Below are 20,336 nucleotides of genomic sequence, written 5' to 3' on the forward strand. Positions count from 1 at the left end.
CACTTATTTAATTATCTTCCACATATTAATTGTTGTATTAAAAAAATTAAAAAAATTTTTACATTTAATATTAAATATCTGAATTCTATGAATTACTTTTTGGCCAGTTTAAAGCACTATAAAATTCTAATGTCAAATGTTTTATTATAATCATTATTAATTGTAAAAGGTTATTAAATTTGTCAGATATTCTCTCCATTTAATGAAATAAATCATCATTTTGTGCATTAGGGTCACTGAAGCCAAAAAGGATGAACTCTCATCAAGCATATGGACACATATACTTTGGGCTCCAAAAGTCTGAGACCACTAGTGAAAATGATATTATTTTGCATACTGAGAATTTAATGCTAAATATAAAATCAGAATATTACAATCATAATTTGACTAAAAAGTTACTGTTTTTTTCAAATAAATATTTCATATTTGTTTTAAGTTTCCCCAGTTGTAAATAAAGAAAACAGAATCCGTGCAGTCTCAGACATTAGAACACAGCTGTACATGGTTCACACCTCCTTAGGATTAAGCAAAGGTCAGGGAAGTTGAACTACTGGAAGCTTAGACAGACATGCAGCAATGAGCTAATTAGGACAAGCCGACTGTTTCTGTACCTGGTGCCTTGTGTGTGAGTTCCGTCGTCCACGGCTATGAAAGAAGGACAGCAGAAGGAGAAGAGCCAGAGAGAGCAGAAAACAGAGAGAAAGAGGCGATCCCCAGGTTATTTGGTCCCAGCACTACAACCCACCAAAAACAGCCTACAAAATCATTATTAGTCTTCCAATTACACCATTAGCTCCAGCCTCACAGAGAGAAAAAGAGGGGGTGTGCTGACAACACTGACATGTACAGTTTCCTAAATTTTGCAGCAAAACATAAATTATAGATATTAAAAAAGGTTAGTTCATCAAAAATACAAAAATCTGTTACTGTTTCTTATGCTGTTCTAAACTTTACTGACTTTCATTTTTCCATGGAACACAAAAAATTAATAAATAAAAATTTTGTATTCTCCATACATCAAAAGTGAATAACCCCCCCCCTCCAAATATTGCCAAACAGTACCATAAAAGTGGTCGACATATACTCATGCTATTTATTTAAAGAGTTCTGAAGTCATTCAACAGTTTGATGTGAGTAACAGTCATTTAAAGTCCTACAAAGATCTAAAAGAATAGTTGACCCAAAAAAGAAAATTACCAAATGATTTACTGACTTTTTCTTCTTTAAGATTAATACATTCTGAGTTAAATTTTAAATGCCCTTGCTCTTCAGAGATTTATAATGGCAGTGAAATGGGGGTCAAGATTTTGAAGGCCAAAAAAAGTGCATACATCCATCATGGAAAAATTGCTCCACATGGCTCTGGGGGTTAATAAAGGCCTTCTAAAGTGAAGCAATGTGTTTGAAGAAAAATACACACATTTAAAACTTACAGTATACTTTAAGAAAGATGAATGCACTTTTTGGGCTTCAAAAACACAACCCCTATTCACTGCCATCATATAGCTTGGAAAAGCCAAGACATTTTTTTTATATAACTCTGGTTGTATTCGTCCAAAAGTCATATACACCTAGAATGGCTTGAGGGTGAGTAAATCATGGGGTAAATTTCATTTTTGGGTGAAGTATCCCTTTTTAGCGAAGCCAAACAGCATGGATTCTCTTTTCTCATAACTGTGCAGTTTGCCAAATTCAAACTTAAATTTCATTCCGTTTCTCACACAAAACTTTCAAAACAACTTTTAAGGCACTTTTTTACAACATCTTCAGCATTTACTTTCATTGTATAAAAAAGCTTTGTGAACATTATATTGTGTTCCACAGAAGAGAATAATTCCCATTCCTAACAACACATGACAGAGCTTTTTGTATTTTTAGGTGAACTATCCCTTTAAGAGGCTTTCATGCAGCCCTGAGGCGTCTTTGTGAATGTTGATGCCTCAAGCTGACTTTATCTCCGTCATCTCGCTTTATGTGTACACACACCCACACACACCTCTGTTTCTGCTCTGTTTAAAAACCTTCCCCAGCCATAATGATCAGTCAAGTAGAAGCAAGTAACCGTAGATCATTATGGCTTCAAGCGGCGGTATTCAGCGCAGGTAGTACGGCACCCGAAGCTCTAAGTACCTTAACAAATGACTCCAAATTGCCATTAAACAGCTTAACGTTAAATACAGAGCGTGGCCTGGGCCTCTGTGTGCCAAACGGTTTAGGAGGAAGACTGGGAGGCCTATAAAGAGATGTTTACACTTTTAATCTTGAATGTGTTAGAAGCTTTAGCAAGCACCACTGATAAGCTTCACATATACAGTGTATCGAACAATTTTGAGAGATTAAATGAAGTCGGGGACATGTGATTTCACGCCATCTGGGGGAAGCGGTAAGCTCCCATTGTGCCTAGTTCAGTGATCTGCTCACGCCAATGTCCTGTTCATAAACTTTACTTCCACCGAACATCAAAGGCCATGGAAATGGCAGGTCTGCTGGGAACAGCAGGCGGTGTGGGAGTGTGAAAGATGTCCAAGCACAAAATCTTTTAGCTTGGCCTGGGCAGCTGGTGTTTTACAGGGAAGATCACATGGGGTTATACTTAAAAGTTCAGTATCAGAATACTGTCAGTATACTCCTCAGTGCCTATAGGAATATAGTAAACTTGCCCCTTACTCAAAGAAAGAGCTTTTTTATATGCTTTCAAACTCTGCCCTACAGGATTTCTCTGAGAGGTTAAATGTAAAGGGAATTATTAGGGCAAAGCATTGTGGAAAGGAACTCTGGGGAATATTGCTGCATTATGTTGAATTCAGGAGTCCAAAGCATCCAGTCTACTATTTCAATCTTATTTTAGAATGTACATTTATCTTTTTCACTTTCAAATATATTCTCTCACAAGTGCCTTTCTATTAAGGGAAATCTATAAGTACAGGGTGATGGATAGAACCATGAATACAAAGGCTAATAAAAAGAATGACAGAATAATAGAATGAAAACAACTGATAACTAGAACAATGCATTGGAAGATAAACAGATAGAATGACAGAACTGAAGATTTAAAAGATAGAATGGTAGAATGATACGATGATATGTACAACTACAGATAGATAGAATGAGAGACAGAGATAATGTTAGCTAGAAAACAAGGGATAGACTGACACAAATCAGAATGATTGAAAGACATTGATTGACAGAATGAAAAACAGGAAAACTGACAGACGGAATGATGGACAGAATAAAGGATAGAAAGAACAATAGATAGAATAGATAGAAAAGAGTGACAGAAAGACAAAACACTAAAAATAAGACAGAACAAAATAGAAAAACACACAGATACCATGACAAAACAGACAGATAGAATGATAGATCGGACGACAAAAATGGCAGATAGAAAGACAGACAGACACAGACAGAGATATACAATGACAAAAAAATGATAGAATGATGAAACTAAGGCTAAAACAAGACAGGCAGACGCATTTTGCACTCCTGAAGATACACAACAAGACAAAGTAAATAGGGCAGAATATTTTTTTTTTACCTTGTAGTTGCATACTCAGGCCGGTAACCTGTGTGAGAGACAGATTGTGTGAGAGAGAGAAAGAGAGAGAGAGAAACTCTGACAACAGAGTTCTTCACAGGCCCAGGGGAGGCTTTCATTTATGCTCAGTAAAGCACATGCAGCCAGCCATCTGTCTGGAACTGGACATCCACACAAGCACCTTTAGGACATTGGGACATTTTAAAGAAAAACTCTACATTTCTATGCTTGAGCTACAGGTACCCATTTAGCTATAAAAATATGACATCCAAGTGTCAGTATGCAGCAGGCAGACTACTGCCTACAATCTTTGAAAAACAGACACGGTTGATTTTAGGCCAGGGAACATGGATCCTGACAGCTTTGTTGATACCACCCACACAGCGTTCACTCAGCGGCCCCTGACAGCAGAGTCTACGGTGCTCACAACACAAAACCGAAATGCCCTGGGCTCCAAAACAAGAAGAGGCAACCTGATGAGCAGATTTATACATGATGGGGGAATTATAATCCTCCGTACTATCACAGTTAATTAATATGAGGTTAATATGAGGTTGCATCACCCACATAAGCACTACTGCGTGCGTCATGAGAAGCTTCCTGCTGGTTTCTACCGGCCAGGAGGATTATGATCCAAATGTGATAGAAATGATCTCCGTCATTATTTGTGTTCAGTTCAAAGTGCTGACCCTGTGTTGGAAGGAACAAAGAAAAGCACACAATACCATCACCGAGGGTCCTCTTCAGCAGATCATGCTTTGCCTGAAGCTTAGTGATAAGATTGCTGCCCTCCAGATATTCGCGAAACTTCTGTAAAGAGACATGATTGAGACCAGCATGAGAACAGAAACATTTCACAGATTACCTAAAGCGCAGCTCTGGAGTTTACTTTTTGCCACGTCTGTCAATGGAGAGTGAATTGATATAAAAATATATAAAACACATACAATAATTTATTTATATAAAACGAAGCAGGTCAAACACAAAAAAACAAACAAAATCAATTCTGTACATTTTTTGCATGGTCTTATAAAGCACAATGAAACTTAATAACTTGACCATCCATCCATCCATCCATCCATCCCTCCATCCATCCTAATTTTGGCAAATCTTTAGTATAATGCACCAGTTCATATATATTAAATTCTTTGTTTTTATTAAAGAGACTGATTTAATTTTCAAAATACTGGTAAATCTTACTGAAGCGCAAACTGACCATGAAATAGAACTGCTCCGTCTCCTGTTGGTTGGCGCGTCTCTTGGCAATGCTCGGCTTGCTGAGGTAGGTTTCCGACACGGTGGACTTGACTGATTCAGTGGAGCGGCTGTGGTGAAAACATTCAGACACGTCATAGTCCTCGATGGTCACCATGTCCTGGATAGTAGTGAGAGTGGCCTCTGAGGTCTTCTTGATCTGAAACAGGACAATATTTTTAGTAGGAATGCGTCACATGTCACGTGTCAATGCAAGAGTTCAGTTAATTATTGTGTAATTAAGTATTACACAACATAATTCTCTTATTATGAGATAGTCTTGCAACATTTATTAATAAGAATGTGCGACGGTGATAACAGGAAGAACAAAAGTGCTAGAAAAACACATTAAGCATTGAATAAAGGACAGGGAGGGAACAAATCCTCTGACCGTCCATGCTTGACATGTGCTCTGTGACTAATAGCAGGCCTTGAGCAAGACACCAGACCAAAGAAATCAATTTATAGCGAGGGGAGTGGAAGATGACCTAAGGGACCATCATTCACTTGATGGCCTTGAGGATTAATTTCTGTAACTTTCCAGTGTCAGACATTCAACATTATCATACGGTTCTGATACTATATCTAGAACTGTACCCCAAGAGGAACTGACTGAAAAAGTGATCCCATAGTGAATTGCTCTGGACTACAAACCAGTAATGAATTAATTAGTATAAAGCCACTTTTGTGACATGTTCAATGCTTTAATTGTAATTTTTCAGAAAATTAGCACTAATAAAAAAAAAAATGGTGAAAAGTTGAAGGCAAGGAGCTAAAAAATATATATTATAATAATAATATAAGAGGAAAATATATTGAAAGGTATTGAAAAAGTCATAAATAGCAATAAAACAAATTATATATATATATATATATATATATATATATATATATATATATATATAATATACTATATATATATATATAATATATAATATACTGATATAATAATAATTTAATATATATATACAATTATTGTGTAAAATATATTACTTATTTTATCATTTTTACAAATGCTATGTAATTCTTGGAAATAATAAGAATAAAATGATTATAATAAATGAATAAATAAAGTGAATTAAAATACTTTTTGATTTATTATTAATTTAATCAGAGAAAAAGGCAGTTTAATATACATTACTAAATATAATTAAACGATTTAATAAATGGCGAAAACGGAAAAAAGATGTTGAAAGCTGGTACAATCACTCAGTGGAAGCATTTGTTCACCTGCTGAAAAAGGCTGCACAGTACGGAAATTGAGCAAATTTCTCTCACACTGACATGCTCTCTCTCTCACACACAGATTTTTCAGTTTACACAAACACTGCAATACTGCGCAACACAGTAAAACATGCGCATAGACAAATATAGACAATTCTACACAACTATAGCGTGCATCACCACACAGCATCACGCCCTGCAGCATAAAACTATGGCAGTTTCATCACATACTGTGCTCATCTCTCACTGACCTGTTTAGGCTGAATCATCCTTCACATCAGTGAAGGATAACATACGTCAATGACATAAGTCAATGGAAACCAGCAGTCACACTTAAAACAGTATGAATCCAGGTCACTGCTCTACTTGCCTATTGTAGGGACCGAAATACTGAGAGATGATCACAGGTTTAAACCCGCCTCCTGACGCTGAACTGTCTGTGGTCTGGTTTTGGTGAAAGCATGTCATTTACGGATGATGTACCACACCTGTCTTGTAGGATGTGGTTTACTGGGAAAGTCAACCTCAGCTGAGCCATAACAAAGGCAGACAGGTTACAAAGAGGTAAAGCGAGTGCAGGGGGAAGGGAAGGGCTCAGTTTCAAGGACATGAAAGCAGTCCAAATGAAATGATGTGGAAAATAAGAGGATTTTTTAAAAGTATCTTTAACACTGCTCGAAAAGCCTGGGCTCTTCAGCTTTTTTTTAAACCTCAGGTGAATAAAGACATGAATGCTAAATATAAACTAGACTTCAAATAATAAAAGAAAAAAACTCAGCTTATTATCAAAGTGCATATATTTTTTAAAAGTATGTAGAACATCAATTATTTATAAAATGTTTAAAACAAAAAGATTTTTTATTGCATATTATATAATATAATTAAAAAAGACCTATAATTAAATTAAATACAGAAAATGTATTTTATTTCTGCATTACATGTCTATTTAGTTTTGTTTCATTTAAGTACAACAATACCTAAAACTAAACTATAATAAAGACAAAACAACAAAATTACGTAAAATAATAATTACATAAGCGATATCAAACAGATTTCACTTAAAAAATGCTCTGACAATACTTAGTAAAATATTGAACACATCATTATACATTATGTTATACATCATTAGACATTATATACACAAACATTTTTATATTTTATATTTTGGCTTTTGTCATTTTTTTTATTTCACTTTGTCATTCAAGCCTTTCGTGAAAGAAATGCCACAAAACTTGAAAAATATAGGTATCTTATATGGACCTAAACTACGTTTTTTCTCATTTGGAAACGCCAATTTGCTGATCAATCAACATCAGCATTCTTTTGACTATTTGATCTAAAAGACTGACGAACAAGCTGCTCGAGGTAATTAGATGGCACTGAACAAAGATGATATTTTGGCATTTTATCTATAGCACTGCAGCAATCAACATTCGTACTAACAGAAGGGCCTGATAATCAGTACAAAGTCAGCCGAGAGGGCCGCAATCAGACGATCAGTGCTTCACGCGGCAGCAGAAGCAGGACACAGATCTCCCAGCGTTTGATGTGCCTCCCAGAGGTTTATCTCCTGCAAAACAAACAGACACTTCCTACGGAGAACTGCGCAGTGCCTTAGCGGGGTTTTAGTGCCTGATGTGAATAGAATATCCATTGGAGAAGGCAAGAAGGGCGGCAGAGAAAGATAAAGGGAGTCAGAGATAACACTGTCTATTCTCCTCTGAGAACTCCAATCTCTACAGCAAACACCATTTACATTATTCAATTACGAGCTTTAGAAGAAGGATGGAAAAAAAGAAGGACTGACAGCTGGATAATTGCTGAAGAAAAATGAAAGGATGAAGCAGGAAGCTTGAAATGACAGACATATTCTTTCTTTGCGTCCGTGTTTGAGAATGAGGTGAAGCTGAGTGGTTTACGGCGGTTGTACTATAATAATGTATTCATCAAGTCGTCTAATGCAGTGAAGGTTGGACTAGGGAAACAGCTGGACTGAGACTCAACACTGTGTCCAGTATCCTGTCATGTTCATTACAGACCTCGTGTCCGATGTCAAAAGATGCTTTAGGCCATCTGGAGAAATAAGGAAGTGCCCTGACCTCACATCCTTCTGCTTCCTTTCGGCCTTGTCAGTGGTTTAGTCAATATAAACACCTGTCATTTAGCGCATGTAAAGCACTAGCGATAGAACGATATACTATATACAATCAGACAATATTGAGGACTGATATCAGTCTTGTTCGCTCAATTAAAACAGCCATTCCCTCTAGTTTCTGGTCAAAGGTGTAGCAAAAGCGTTTTTTCTTTTGTTTGTTATTGAATAAAGTACATTTTATATATCAATGCTGAAAAAAAGAATTGTACAATTTTACATTACATTATTACTATGTTGTTAACTAATGAACCTTATTTGAAACAAAAAATGGGACGAAAGTACTGAAAAGGGTATTTCTAACCTAAAGCAATGCCTAAAGTAGGCTTATAAAATATATGAATATTTTTGAAATATTACTTATTGTAAAGACAGCGTTCAAAGCATAAAATAAATAAATATAACATTCTACATGTTTAACAAAATTTTGTATGTGAGGCTTGTATGTGAAACTTTGTCTGCCATGTATATTAACCGCATTCGGGCTCTTAGAATTTTTCGAAATGCTGCAAGAGCCTCTTTCATTTTTTTACAGAGAATGATATTTATACTACAACCTGCAACATATCAGTTAACTTGCCATTTTTCCAGAACCATTTAGCTTCCAGGACAACACTGACAGTGGGCTGAGTGAGTATTTCTTTACAACACGTGATTTATCAGATCTTTGATGGAAAAGCCTACCAAGGAATGCGCCTCCACAACAAAACCACCACCTTAAGTCACAAAATTTACACAGGACTAATCGTTTCTAAAGCTGCATGTTTGTCTAACAAGGTATGTTGAATCTATGCAAACATAACAACTGCACACACTAGACACACTCAGTGCCGAACTGCGATTTTGTCTGTCAAAACTGAGAAAGAGAGTCACAGCAGAGAAAAAACAGGAAGAAGATAAAAGAAGAAGAGGGCAGATGTAAGACTAGCTCATCTAAGATGGGCACGATAAAGCCAAAAAGCGATTCCAGACTCCTCCATCAGTGTTTTTTTCTCCGGAAGCATCTTTCGACTTGAGGCCTGACTCAAATGTTGCAGCCTTGGAAAAGGGAAAGATAATGAAATGTGAAAAAAAACAGCGTGCAGGAAGAAAAGGGAGACGGTGTAACTTAGAGAAGCTTCTCTGTGCGTCACCCGGGTTATCTGGAGGACAGAGAAAACTCTGCAGGGAGGAAAAAACTATTTCTTGTAAGTCCTCCCAAAGCCTCTTTTACGATCAGCTCCTGCCAACTCAATTAAGCAAACACATTGCAAAGCTGTCTCGCTCTAATGCAACAGGAAGATACGGCATGCGCGTTCCTGGACTTGGCTAACTTATTAACAAGATTTTCAAATTCAATTATGCAGTTCGACGTCAGCTAAAATGAACACAATCACTTCGCCACTGGTGATCGCCTGATGCGGTTTCTTATTTAGCAGAATCTTTATAATCCAAAGTGAATTTCTGGAAATCCTTTTGTGCCAAAGGGAACAAAAGTGATGATGTAAGGAGTCATTTTGAACCATTTTAAATGCACCTTCCATTGTTCCTGACCGTTTCTGGCTGTGCTCGGGTCACCTTACCTCTTCGTTCTCGATCTTTAGGGTGGCCAGACGAGATTGAAGCTGCTGGAACCTCAGGAGAAGCTCTGCTTGCACTGGAGGCTGGGCCGTGATCTGACACACCTGACAACAGATAGATTTTCGATTATAAAAAGGAAACACGTCAGTCGCCGTTAAGCCGTAAAACTGCTGCCAAAATACACAACTTTATGACAGACCAACAAAATAACAGTTTAGCTTAACTTGAAGAAAATACGACAAAAATCTTTTATAGTATAGTAAAATGCTATTGCTGTCATATTTACCTAAACATTTAATTTCATCTATACAAAAATGCAACGTTTTGGTAATTTTTCAGTTAATTACACTAAAAAAACTTACGCTCAAATTATTCAAGTTATTTGTTCATTTCATCGCACACCTTTTCGATGATTTGTATTGAATTAGAATAAAGCGGAATTTAGAGCAGACATGCATTTAGTTTCATGGGGTTCTAAATTCTAGCTTCTGATTGTCTGTCAATGTTTTAATGGTTAATCAGCTGGGAAAAAACACTTTGAAAGTGATCACAATGATATCGTTCCTCTATTGTGCAATAGTGCTGTCGTTTTAAATTTAGAATGATTTTTGAAATGAAATCTTGATTGCTATCGTTAAAGTTACGATCCTTGTCGAGAACGGGCCTTTAGAGAACCTGTTCTACTAGAAAAGTGCTCCCTGGTGGAGAAATCTCATATTCAAGCAAATAACCAACACCTGGCACAATCATTATAACCGACTGTTATAAAGCAAAACCCAAGCTGCTTTCATTGACCAAGAGAGTACAGGCATGACCGCAAGACAACAGGTTGTAAACCATGCGCAGACATTATTTCAGTGACAAAATGGCCAATTAAGGAGGATAAATCCAATAAACACTCTCTAAAACCTGCTTGAGGGTAAGAAATGCAATATGATTTGCTCTCAACGCTGCCAGCTGAGACACAATAAAAGAAGGATATGAAGCAATCCTGACCACATATAATTTAGAATTTCATTAAGATGCTTCTCTCCACTCTGTATCCTGTATGATCTCATATGCTTCAGCATGGCTTTAGACAAGATTAACGTGAGGTTAATGGATGTGCTGGTAGATGCACCATGGGAGATGCATGTTAAAATGAAGCGTAACGTCTGGTTACAGGTTAGTTTGAAGGTGAAGGATGTTGGGCCATTCTAAGCAATATATTTTTTTATATATATAAAAAAATACTGACCACAAATTTTGTATACTATTACATTTTTTAAAATTGAAATGAATACCTTATTCAGCAAGAATGCATTCATAAAAGTAAGACACATTTATAATTTTACAATTATATTCAAATAAATCCTCTTCTTTTTACCATTCTGTTCATCAAAAATCCTAGAAACGATGCAACACTGTTTCTACACTAATACAAATTTGCACAAAATCATATTAGAATGATCTCTGAAGGATCATGTGACACTAAGGTCAGTATTAAAATGTGAATTTCCACCACAGGAACAAAATCTTAAAATGGGCAGATATACCATATAGACATTTCTTTCCAACTGTAACAGTATTTCACAATATTTTTTACTATAATTTGTCAAATTAAATACACCCTGGGTGATCATTTTAAGTGATATTTCTCAAAAATAATAAACAATTCTATAGACACAAAACTTTGATCAGTATTGCATGTCTTAAAATATCAAATTAAAAGAGATAAGAAGTGATATTTTATCAAATCTCTGGACTATGTTTCAAGGAACATTACAGGTGCTTCTTTAGTTTCTTATTGATATCATCTTTCAGTTATCAATTAGCAATACATTTAAGGAATTAAGCTGTAAAAAAAGAAATGTGAAAAAGTAATCTGTAAAATAATATATAAAATAAAATAATATGTTAAATAATATTAACATTAAAAATAAGAAAACTAAGCTATCCTCACAACAAACTTTATATTTCGTTATTTTCTTATTTGCTATTTTCTTTTTTTTTGGTGTAAATAATCAGTGTAATATGTAAACTTGATTTTACAAAAATACTTCTACTACTACTAGAAATATTGTTCTAGAAATATCAACACAAGCAGTTAAAGAAAACAGAAAACTACTGCATAAAAGCCTTAAGAAAATAAACCTCCTCTCAGTTTACATGATGTTAAGATGTAACTTAAACAAACAGTCTGGTTGCTATTGTGAGTGTGTACATATGTACGTGGGTGTGTGGGTAAGGCTTTGTTTAAATCTGACCTCATCTCCCATATGTGGCTGAAACTCAAATTTAACAGGCGGGCAGAAAGCGGTAGGGTACATTTCCATGAAGCGCTGGCGGTCACTACGGGGGTCCAGACTGTCCACTGCATTCTCAATGATGTCCAGGCCCTCGTGACGAGACGTCTCCAGGTTATATTCAGCTGAGAGGTAGGTCCGCAGAGCCCGGTTCAGAGAGGCATGATATCCCAGATCACAACACTACACCAGAAAAAAAAGAGAGGCCAGGGGATGAGAAATATTACCTGTGTCCAACTGGGCCAATGTGTTATGAACAATACACAAAGTTTATTGAAAGTCATTTTTAAGTGTGAAATGTGAATTCAAAGCAGCTTAAGCAGTCAGTTAATTGACACAAGTGTTGTATTCAAAGTGACAATGCAACTATTTAACAGACAGTTCATGTGAAATATGTGACAGTTCTTGAAAAGCCTCAAACTTACAACCTATTGGTTACAAGCCAAGATTTGTAACCACAAGGCCACTTTCATTAGGTCTTACTCACAGCTACTATCTGAGATTCCAAACACATTAACACCAAAGGCAATGCATGACGTACTGGCTTTGGGAATATTTGTGTCGCAGTGTCTGACCGATCCTGTATGACCTGAATGTGCTCTGGAGGGCTGTGTGCTGTCTTTATAAGGCTTTGGACTTGTGCAAAACAGCCCGGTAGCCTAGTTGTACGAGGCTAAGCGTAGACTGGCAGGAATTTCCATAATTTGATTTTGACTTTGATACGGGAGTCATGGGGAACTGAAATGCAAAAAGATGTCCCGGATAATAAAATACGGGGAGATCTGGGCCGTCCTTGGGGAGGTTATTTAAGTTCTGACGGTGCGAGTCACTGGAAGATCTGCCAGATCTCAACTCCCAAAGCGTCTGCAAACTTCCAAAGTCCATTTTATTTCATTATCACGATGACCTGCTCTGTCTGTCAGACTACAGATTGTTTTAAGCGTTTGGATGCCCTTTTTACTGAAATGGTGTAGTTCTTGTGCCAGAGCTCAAATTGAGTCAAATTAAGCTTGACTTGAGTGCCAAGTGATGACAAAGCTATTTTTGAACCTACTTTGAGGTTTTTGAAGCTTGAAAAAATAAAATAAGAAAAACAGTTATAATGTGTATATATATATATATATATGTGTGTGTATATATATATATGTATATATAAAAACAGTATATATATATATATATATATATATATATATATATATATATATATATATATATATATATATATATATTTAAAATATATATATATATATATATATATATATATATATATATATATATATAATATAACGTAAAAAAAACAAAAAAACACAAAAAAAAATACACACACTTATATTTTTTATATATATATATATATATATATATATATATATATATATATATATATATATATACACACACACACACACACACACACACACACACACACACACCTTAGCCATACGCAGTCTTCATAAAAGATCAAATTTTAACCAAGCAAGGTCAAGCTCTTTCTCTTCCAAAGAAATGTCTGAAAAACTGACTGTGCATGCATATAATATCACCAAAACACTGCCAGCCCCCTGCAGAGTTTTTGGTTTCATAGATGAAATTCATATTGCTGGATATTCGGTTTATAAATAAATTATGCTGAGAGGCTTTAACAATGATTCTTGTAGAATAATGAAGGAGTGCTCAGCAGGGCAAAACGTGAAAAATTTACATTTTGTATCATAAAGTATTTGACCTAAAAGAGTTTGTCAGAAAACTGGGTTTTAGGGCTGGATGCCACTTCCTTGCCATTCATAATAAAAATGTTTTGCTACATTCAAAAGCTGGAAGACATACAGTACCTTATGATAAAAGTAGGACAACCGCCACTTCACACAAAATAACATAAAAGAGGGTACAAAAAAAAAAAAATCATCATTTAATACTCAATGAAAATAATTTTTAATTAATGCATATATCCCCCTCAAATCTCAAAATGAAAGGTTTTCATCTGGTCTCAAACTTTTGGAAAAGGCCCTTGGAAATCCACCCTCTTTTAAGCCATCATTATTTTTCTTACTTATCCTTTACGCTGAGGATCATTTTTAACGGCTCATTTTCCTTAGACGTTATGTTAAGCTCCTCATTCTCTCTCAAACGAATGCATTTGACAATCAGTCCTCCATCAAACGTCTTTAAATAACAGGTTTGTGTGGTTATTTGGAGATATGGAAATGAATGCAATTTAACCACTGTGTATTTTTTAAAACATCTCATTCCTGTCAGACACACCTGCATTTGAAGTCTCAAGAGCTTAAATTTGAATGCAACGTTGACAGAGCTCTTGCTGAGGAGTCTATGCATTTCCTGAGATCAAAGCAGGTGGAGACAAAGATGCATATTCAACCAAGAAACCAATGAAAACGGCAGCAGTCTTTGTCATATTTAGCTGTCCCAGCAGACCTGAGGTCAGTTTGAAACTCTATTTATAACTGTCCTACTTGTCACACAAAGTTTCTTCATCTGTGGAAGAATCCCTGAACCTCCCTTTGTTTCCCCGGTACTTACGTCTATTAAATCAGACAAGTCGTGAATGTAATACTTGAAGATTGAAGCATTAGTGGCTTCGAGCGTCAGCAGGTATTCGTTCCGAGCTTTGATCGACTTCAGCTTGTTCTCTGAGTACTTGGCCTGTCTCTGATGAGAGAGAAAGAGAGAGAAGAGAGAGACAGAGATAGAGAGAGAGTGTTGAAGCAAATCAGACGGAATTTGAGAAAACAGGTTGGAACATAAAAACATGAAAGCAAGCTTTTATCTCTGCATGCAGTCTGTTCCTTCAAGATTTCTTGTGAAGTGACAGAGAACAAATGCTTCCAAAAATAAACCAACGAAGACATATATATGTATTAAAACTGCAAAAATCGTTATACAGACATTTCTGGACTAATATGGTACATCTATGTGGCTACAAAAAAAAAATCAAGTATCGCTCATTTCCTGTATCAGTAAGGGTATTACTAACATTCAGATCCACTTAGTCGACTAATTCAACTGACTGACCAACAGACAGTGACTCATTCTAACTTCCATATTTTAACCATCCCACAATGTCTCGTTCCAGGAAGCATCCATGGAAAAAACAATCCCACAGCTGTTAAATCATTTGTCATGGGTTTTAACAGAAAACAGATATACTAAGAGCATAAAAAGTTGCCATTTCTGTAAAAGCGGGGTCAGGCACGTCTTCCATGCAAAACATGTTTGCCGCATAAAACATAGGTGCAAAAGAAAGTTCATTTATCATCATAACAACAATATTGTTATATAATATATAATATAAGTATTATATTCACAGCTTTCTTGTTTGCAATTTTATTGTATTTTTATTCTTCATAATTTTTGTGTACACACACACACACACATATACATAACATATATATATATATATATATATATATATATATATATATATATATATATATATATATATATATATATATATACACACACACACACACACACACACACACACACACACATTAGTGCTGTCAATAGTATAATTTTTTTTTTAGAAAATAGTAATATTAAAAATCTAAAATGTCCATTTTGTTTAAAAAAAAAAATTATATTCAGATTTCTTTCTTTCTTTATTTTATTTTTTTCAGTACAATGTGACACAGACCTTCCATCATGAGATCCATTAGGCCACGAGATCCTGAGATTGACTCTGACTTGATTCTTAGAAATGACAGTTTTTTTGTTCATTTCATTCTTATTTACCTTTTCCTTCATCTTCTCAATCTTCTTCACAGAGCTCCGTCTCTGGTGTCTATCCTCTAGTCGGATGTGAAAGACGGGATCTCCAACACGGCCGATCTGCTTTTCCTCCTGCTTTTCAGCCTCCTTCAGTTTGCTCTCAGCACTGATGCTCTCCGTGTGATACATATGGTAGGTTTTCATCACCTGCGGGACCCAGAGTTCAGAGGTCAAAGTTCAACATCAGCCAGCTGAGCTCTAGAGAGGCGCAGCAGCTGCTCGTCTGAGCCAAAACGCTTTCATCCTCCCACTTGACGCGAATCAATTCTGGTCTCCTTCAGAGAAACGGTCTTTTGCCACGTAAAGCCGAAAAGTACGTTTTAAGGCGAAACTGCCTAACTTTCATAAATTCATAACTTTCTAATACCTTTATTTGCATTTAGGGTAAAATCAGCACTTTTAAAGAGTAACCAAATGAAACCAAATACTAGTTCATGACGGAGGTTTTATTTTACCAAAGAAAAACTGCTTGTAACTGCAGTAAGTTTAGAACCGAATCGGTATAGTTATCTAATATGTAGTACCTTTCTCGGCTTCTTTCATCAAACACAAAGCCATTTCAGATGAAGCACACATTATGGACTGCTAAACCCCCATGAAGAAATCCAATTATTGAGAAGTGAATGTTTCACTTAATGGCAAGCGCTGCTTCAGACGGCTTGAGTCATTGTTTTGGTTAGGTGGCTATTAGTCATATCCAGATGAAGTTTATAAAGAGAATTAGGATGTGACTCAGAACATATGAGCCTGTACTAACAAACTAATTATGCCTACGATGTCAAACTCTTCTCAAAGAGTGAGCGCTTAATCGTCGCTAAAAGCTTTGTCACGCTGTAATTGATGTAACATCGGCACGCCATGATTGAACACTGAATGCAGCTGATCCAGACTCTATTTTTCCTAGAAATACATGAAATGTACAGGGCTTTTTGGTTTTTTAGTGAATTACTATGGTATTTTTGGGTAGGTCAGTGATGTCCCTATTATATAACATTTTTTTACCTAAAAACAACATGATAAAAATTGCTTTCAGTGCTTAATATGGGAATAAAATATTATATTTGAAACAAAAACAGAAATGTTGAATTGTTCAAAATTTTTGTAGTTTCAAATCAAACTGAAAAGTAATTTTAATATGAAGAATAAAAATTTCTAGCACTAAAAATCTAAATAAAAAAATATAAAATAAAAATAATTGATGAAATAAAAATAACAAAAGCTCATATCAAAACTATTATAACACAATTAAACTAAAATCCTAAAAGTATTTTACTAATACTAAAAGTATTATTAAATACTATAATAGTTGTCTATAAAAATAATACTAAGATTCGATCCATATCCATGGCAATTTATAATTTAATATAATTTCATATATATTTTTGACTGGTATTTTTATAGCCTGTCAGGCAAAAATGGTTAGTATAACCATTAAAGAAAAAATTAAATATTTCTAGCAAACATAGACTTTAATTTTCAAAAGTTTAAATTCTGTCATAATTTATTTTCCCTCATGTTACGCAAACATGATTCCATTTATTTTCTTGGTGGAACACAAATGAAGATCTTTTAAAGAATATTGATGACTAAACCATTTCAGTTCCTATTGACTTTTGTACGCTTTGTCCATGCAAATCGATGCATTCTTTTACGTTCCACAAAATAAATTGCACATATGACTGACACGAGGGTGAGTATATATTACAGGTAAACTATTCCTTTGAGGATAAGGTGTCTGTTTGCGTGAGCATTAGCATAAAATTCTAAAAAGACAGACAGGAGCAAGTACAGCTGCTGTCCTCTCATTTTTTCCCTAGCTGTCTTTTAAAAACACGTTAACGCTAAATTAGGTTGAAAAATGAAACCTTTAACAACTTTGTAAACATGATTGTAAAGTCTTGTGCACTGTAAGCCTCTTGCGAAGCCTGACGCTAATGCTAAAGTGCTAAGCTCCGCTCATCAGCTTGCATTCTCCTCAATCAATGGTGACTGAGCACCAAGCTGATTACAAGGACCCATTCACGATTAGACCCCGAACACCGGGTCAGTCCAGGCCATAATCACAGCGGCAGTCACGCAGCATTATAACTCATGGTACAGTAAAGCCTCAAAGGGCCTCAAAAGACTATAAAACGTGGACCAAACTAAATATTGTTCATAAATATGTACAGTCGGAGAAGCACAGTACACAGTGCTGTCCACGGCTGTATAATTAGACACATGGCTAGGATGGCAGACCAAACCATGGGCCCCGCTCTCCACTTACTGGTCTGGAACTCTGTTTACATTTCTGCTGGTTTTAGAAGGACCAATTTTAGAGTCACACCAGACCTGTTATTTTACTGGCTGTGGTTGCGTGGAGGGTTTCTGATGCAACGGTCCCACAAGAGTGTTTCCCTCCCGAAGGGTAATTCAGGTCAAATGGGATGATATACTTCTACAATGATCAAAAGGATGCTGTGGTGTGCGGAGTGATTACTAGATCAAACGTTCAGAAAATATAAATGTGACAGGTTCAAAAAAAAAAAAAAAAAAAAAAAAAAAAAAAAAAAAAAGAGAGTCTGGGATTGATTTTGTTTGATGGGCGTTTATGATGAGAGAATACAAATCAAGAAAAAAAATATATAATCAACATTTCTAATTGAAACCAGTGTAGTTTAGACATACTCTATCATTTAAATGTCTGAAAGTCAGAAATTAATACTTTAATACAGCAAGAGAGCGAGAGAGAGAGAGAGAGAGATGAAAGGTTTTGATCCAAATGTTAAGAAAAAGAAAAAATATTTATATCATCTTAGGCATAATTAGGCTCATATGTTCTGAGTCACATCCTAATGCTTGTTATAAAATTTTATATATACATATATATATATACACACACACACACACACACACACATAATATATATAAAAGATATACAAATATAAATATGTATATCTATTTTTTCCCTAAAATGTTACATTTAAAATGTTTAAAAACAATGGACGCTGAAGTATAATTATTAGATTAGAATATAAAATGTTAATTCACCAATTAACAATTCATAAAATATATACTATATATATATATATATATATATATATATATATATATATATATATATATATATATATATATATATATATAGTTTAGTCATGTTAATAAAGTATAAAGCAGCAAAACTAAACAGATTTTACTGAAAAACACATACTATGCGACATTGAACTTTGCAAATAAATAAACCCACAGAGGACAAGTTCTCAGTGTGCAGGTGTTTTTAGACCTGGGAATACATTAGCATCTTATTAAGACCACAGAGGAAGCAAAGGACACATGAATCTTCCGAGCGACTGCGGTGGGTTTGACAGCTGCAATTAAAGGCATAGAATTAACTATTGATTATTGGTGCAAACACCGTAATCTACCAAGGTCAGAGATGAGGACTGTATGTGTGAATTACAGGTGATTTTATGGGTCTTTCACCATAGTACACTCCTAAGTATTTCTGTTCTCAAAAACTCAATACACATAGCTGTCAGTAAGAGGAGTGTTTTCATCACGTCACTTACCGTGTAGAGCTCGTTGAGGACTTTCATCAAATCCTCTTGCATTTGAAAGGTGATTTCTTTACTCTGAGGAGAGAGAGAGAGAGAGAGAGAGAGAGAAATCACATTAAAACCACTGACTAAGTGTTTGTGATTAAATAAGAACTGTATGCGTTTATGTGCAATTAAAATGTTTCATCAGGGATTTGTATGTGGCCACACATTCTTCACAGTCGAGGCTTGCAGTTCAACTGTTTGCTTCAACTTTTGCAGCTTGTGTGGATTACCTGATCTTTCTGTCTCGCAGGCCACTCAAGATTCTCACTAAACCAATTATATCTCTACTAATCTGATTCCACGAGCATTTCCAACATCCCGGTGCTCAAGGGTGCTATGAGCCAATCCTTCTGATACAGCTAGAGAAAGACCTGCAGTCAATCTTCAGAGGCCATGATGTCCTTCAAAATAAATTATACTCTCCATCCATGAATTTTTAAAGGAACTGTAGATGCTATCATCATTTTAAGTTATGTGTTTTTTTTTTTTTGACATTATTTAGATTTATTTATTTATTCGTTCATTCAATTTATAAAGTGAGTCTTTCCATAATATAAATGTTGAGTATGCATCCATTCATCATCAGAATGTGGTTCTGGCTTTAACCATTTTCTTATGGCTATGTTTTTGCAATCTTTCAGGACACTATCACTATCAGGACATTATCATTGTTAACCAACCTATCAAAAGAGATACTAACCAAATATACAGTGTCATATTTAAAGTGAAATTTCCATCCCAACAATCTTTTGCACCTGTTGCAAAATAAGTGACTGGATTCATTATTTTCATCAAAAATACTACTCCTACTCTTACTAAAACAATATTTAAAATAATAAACAATTAAAAACACATATATATATATATATATATATATATATATATATATATATATATATATATATATATATATATATATATATACATATATATATATATATATATATATATATATATATATG

The 20,336-nt window shown here is 35.1% G+C and overlaps 1 protein-coding gene across 4 annotated transcripts in view; it reads right to left on the minus strand.

Annotated features, from left to right (window-relative positions):
- srgap1a (SLIT-ROBO Rho GTPase activating protein 1a) overlaps positions 1–20,336 on the minus strand; it is an 84,404-nt gene that overhangs the window by 21,643 nt on the left and 42,425 nt on the right. For 2 of the 4 annotated variants that reach the window (XM_043264670.1, XM_043264673.1), the window contains exons 4-12: positions 19,342–19,404; positions 15,758–15,940; positions 14,546–14,674; positions 11,972–12,193; positions 9,728–9,829; positions 4,752–4,949; positions 4,261–4,345; positions 3,536–3,563; positions 2,131–2,233 (exon numbers count right to left, since the gene is read on the minus strand). In XM_043264670.1, the coding sequence (XP_043120605.1) occupies positions 2,131–2,233; positions 3,536–3,563; positions 4,261–4,345; positions 4,752–4,949; positions 9,728–9,829; positions 11,972–12,193; positions 14,546–14,674; positions 15,758–15,940; positions 19,342–19,404 (1,113 nt within the window). Of the gene's footprint in view, positions 1–611; positions 646–2,130; positions 2,234–3,535; positions 3,564–3,651; positions 4,009–4,102; positions 4,346–4,751; positions 4,950–9,727; positions 9,830–11,971; positions 12,194–14,545; positions 14,675–15,757; positions 15,941–19,341; positions 19,405–20,336 lie in introns of those variants that run through there. The other 2 variants (XM_043264672.1, XM_043264674.1) reach the window with 2 other exon arrangements.

The sequence above is a fragment of the Puntigrus tetrazona genome, chromosome 18 (genome assembly GCF_018831695.1).
Source record: "Puntigrus tetrazona isolate hp1 chromosome 18, ASM1883169v1, whole genome shotgun sequence".
Taxonomy (NCBI): Eukaryota; Metazoa; Chordata; class Actinopteri; order Cypriniformes; family Cyprinidae; genus Puntigrus; species Puntigrus tetrazona.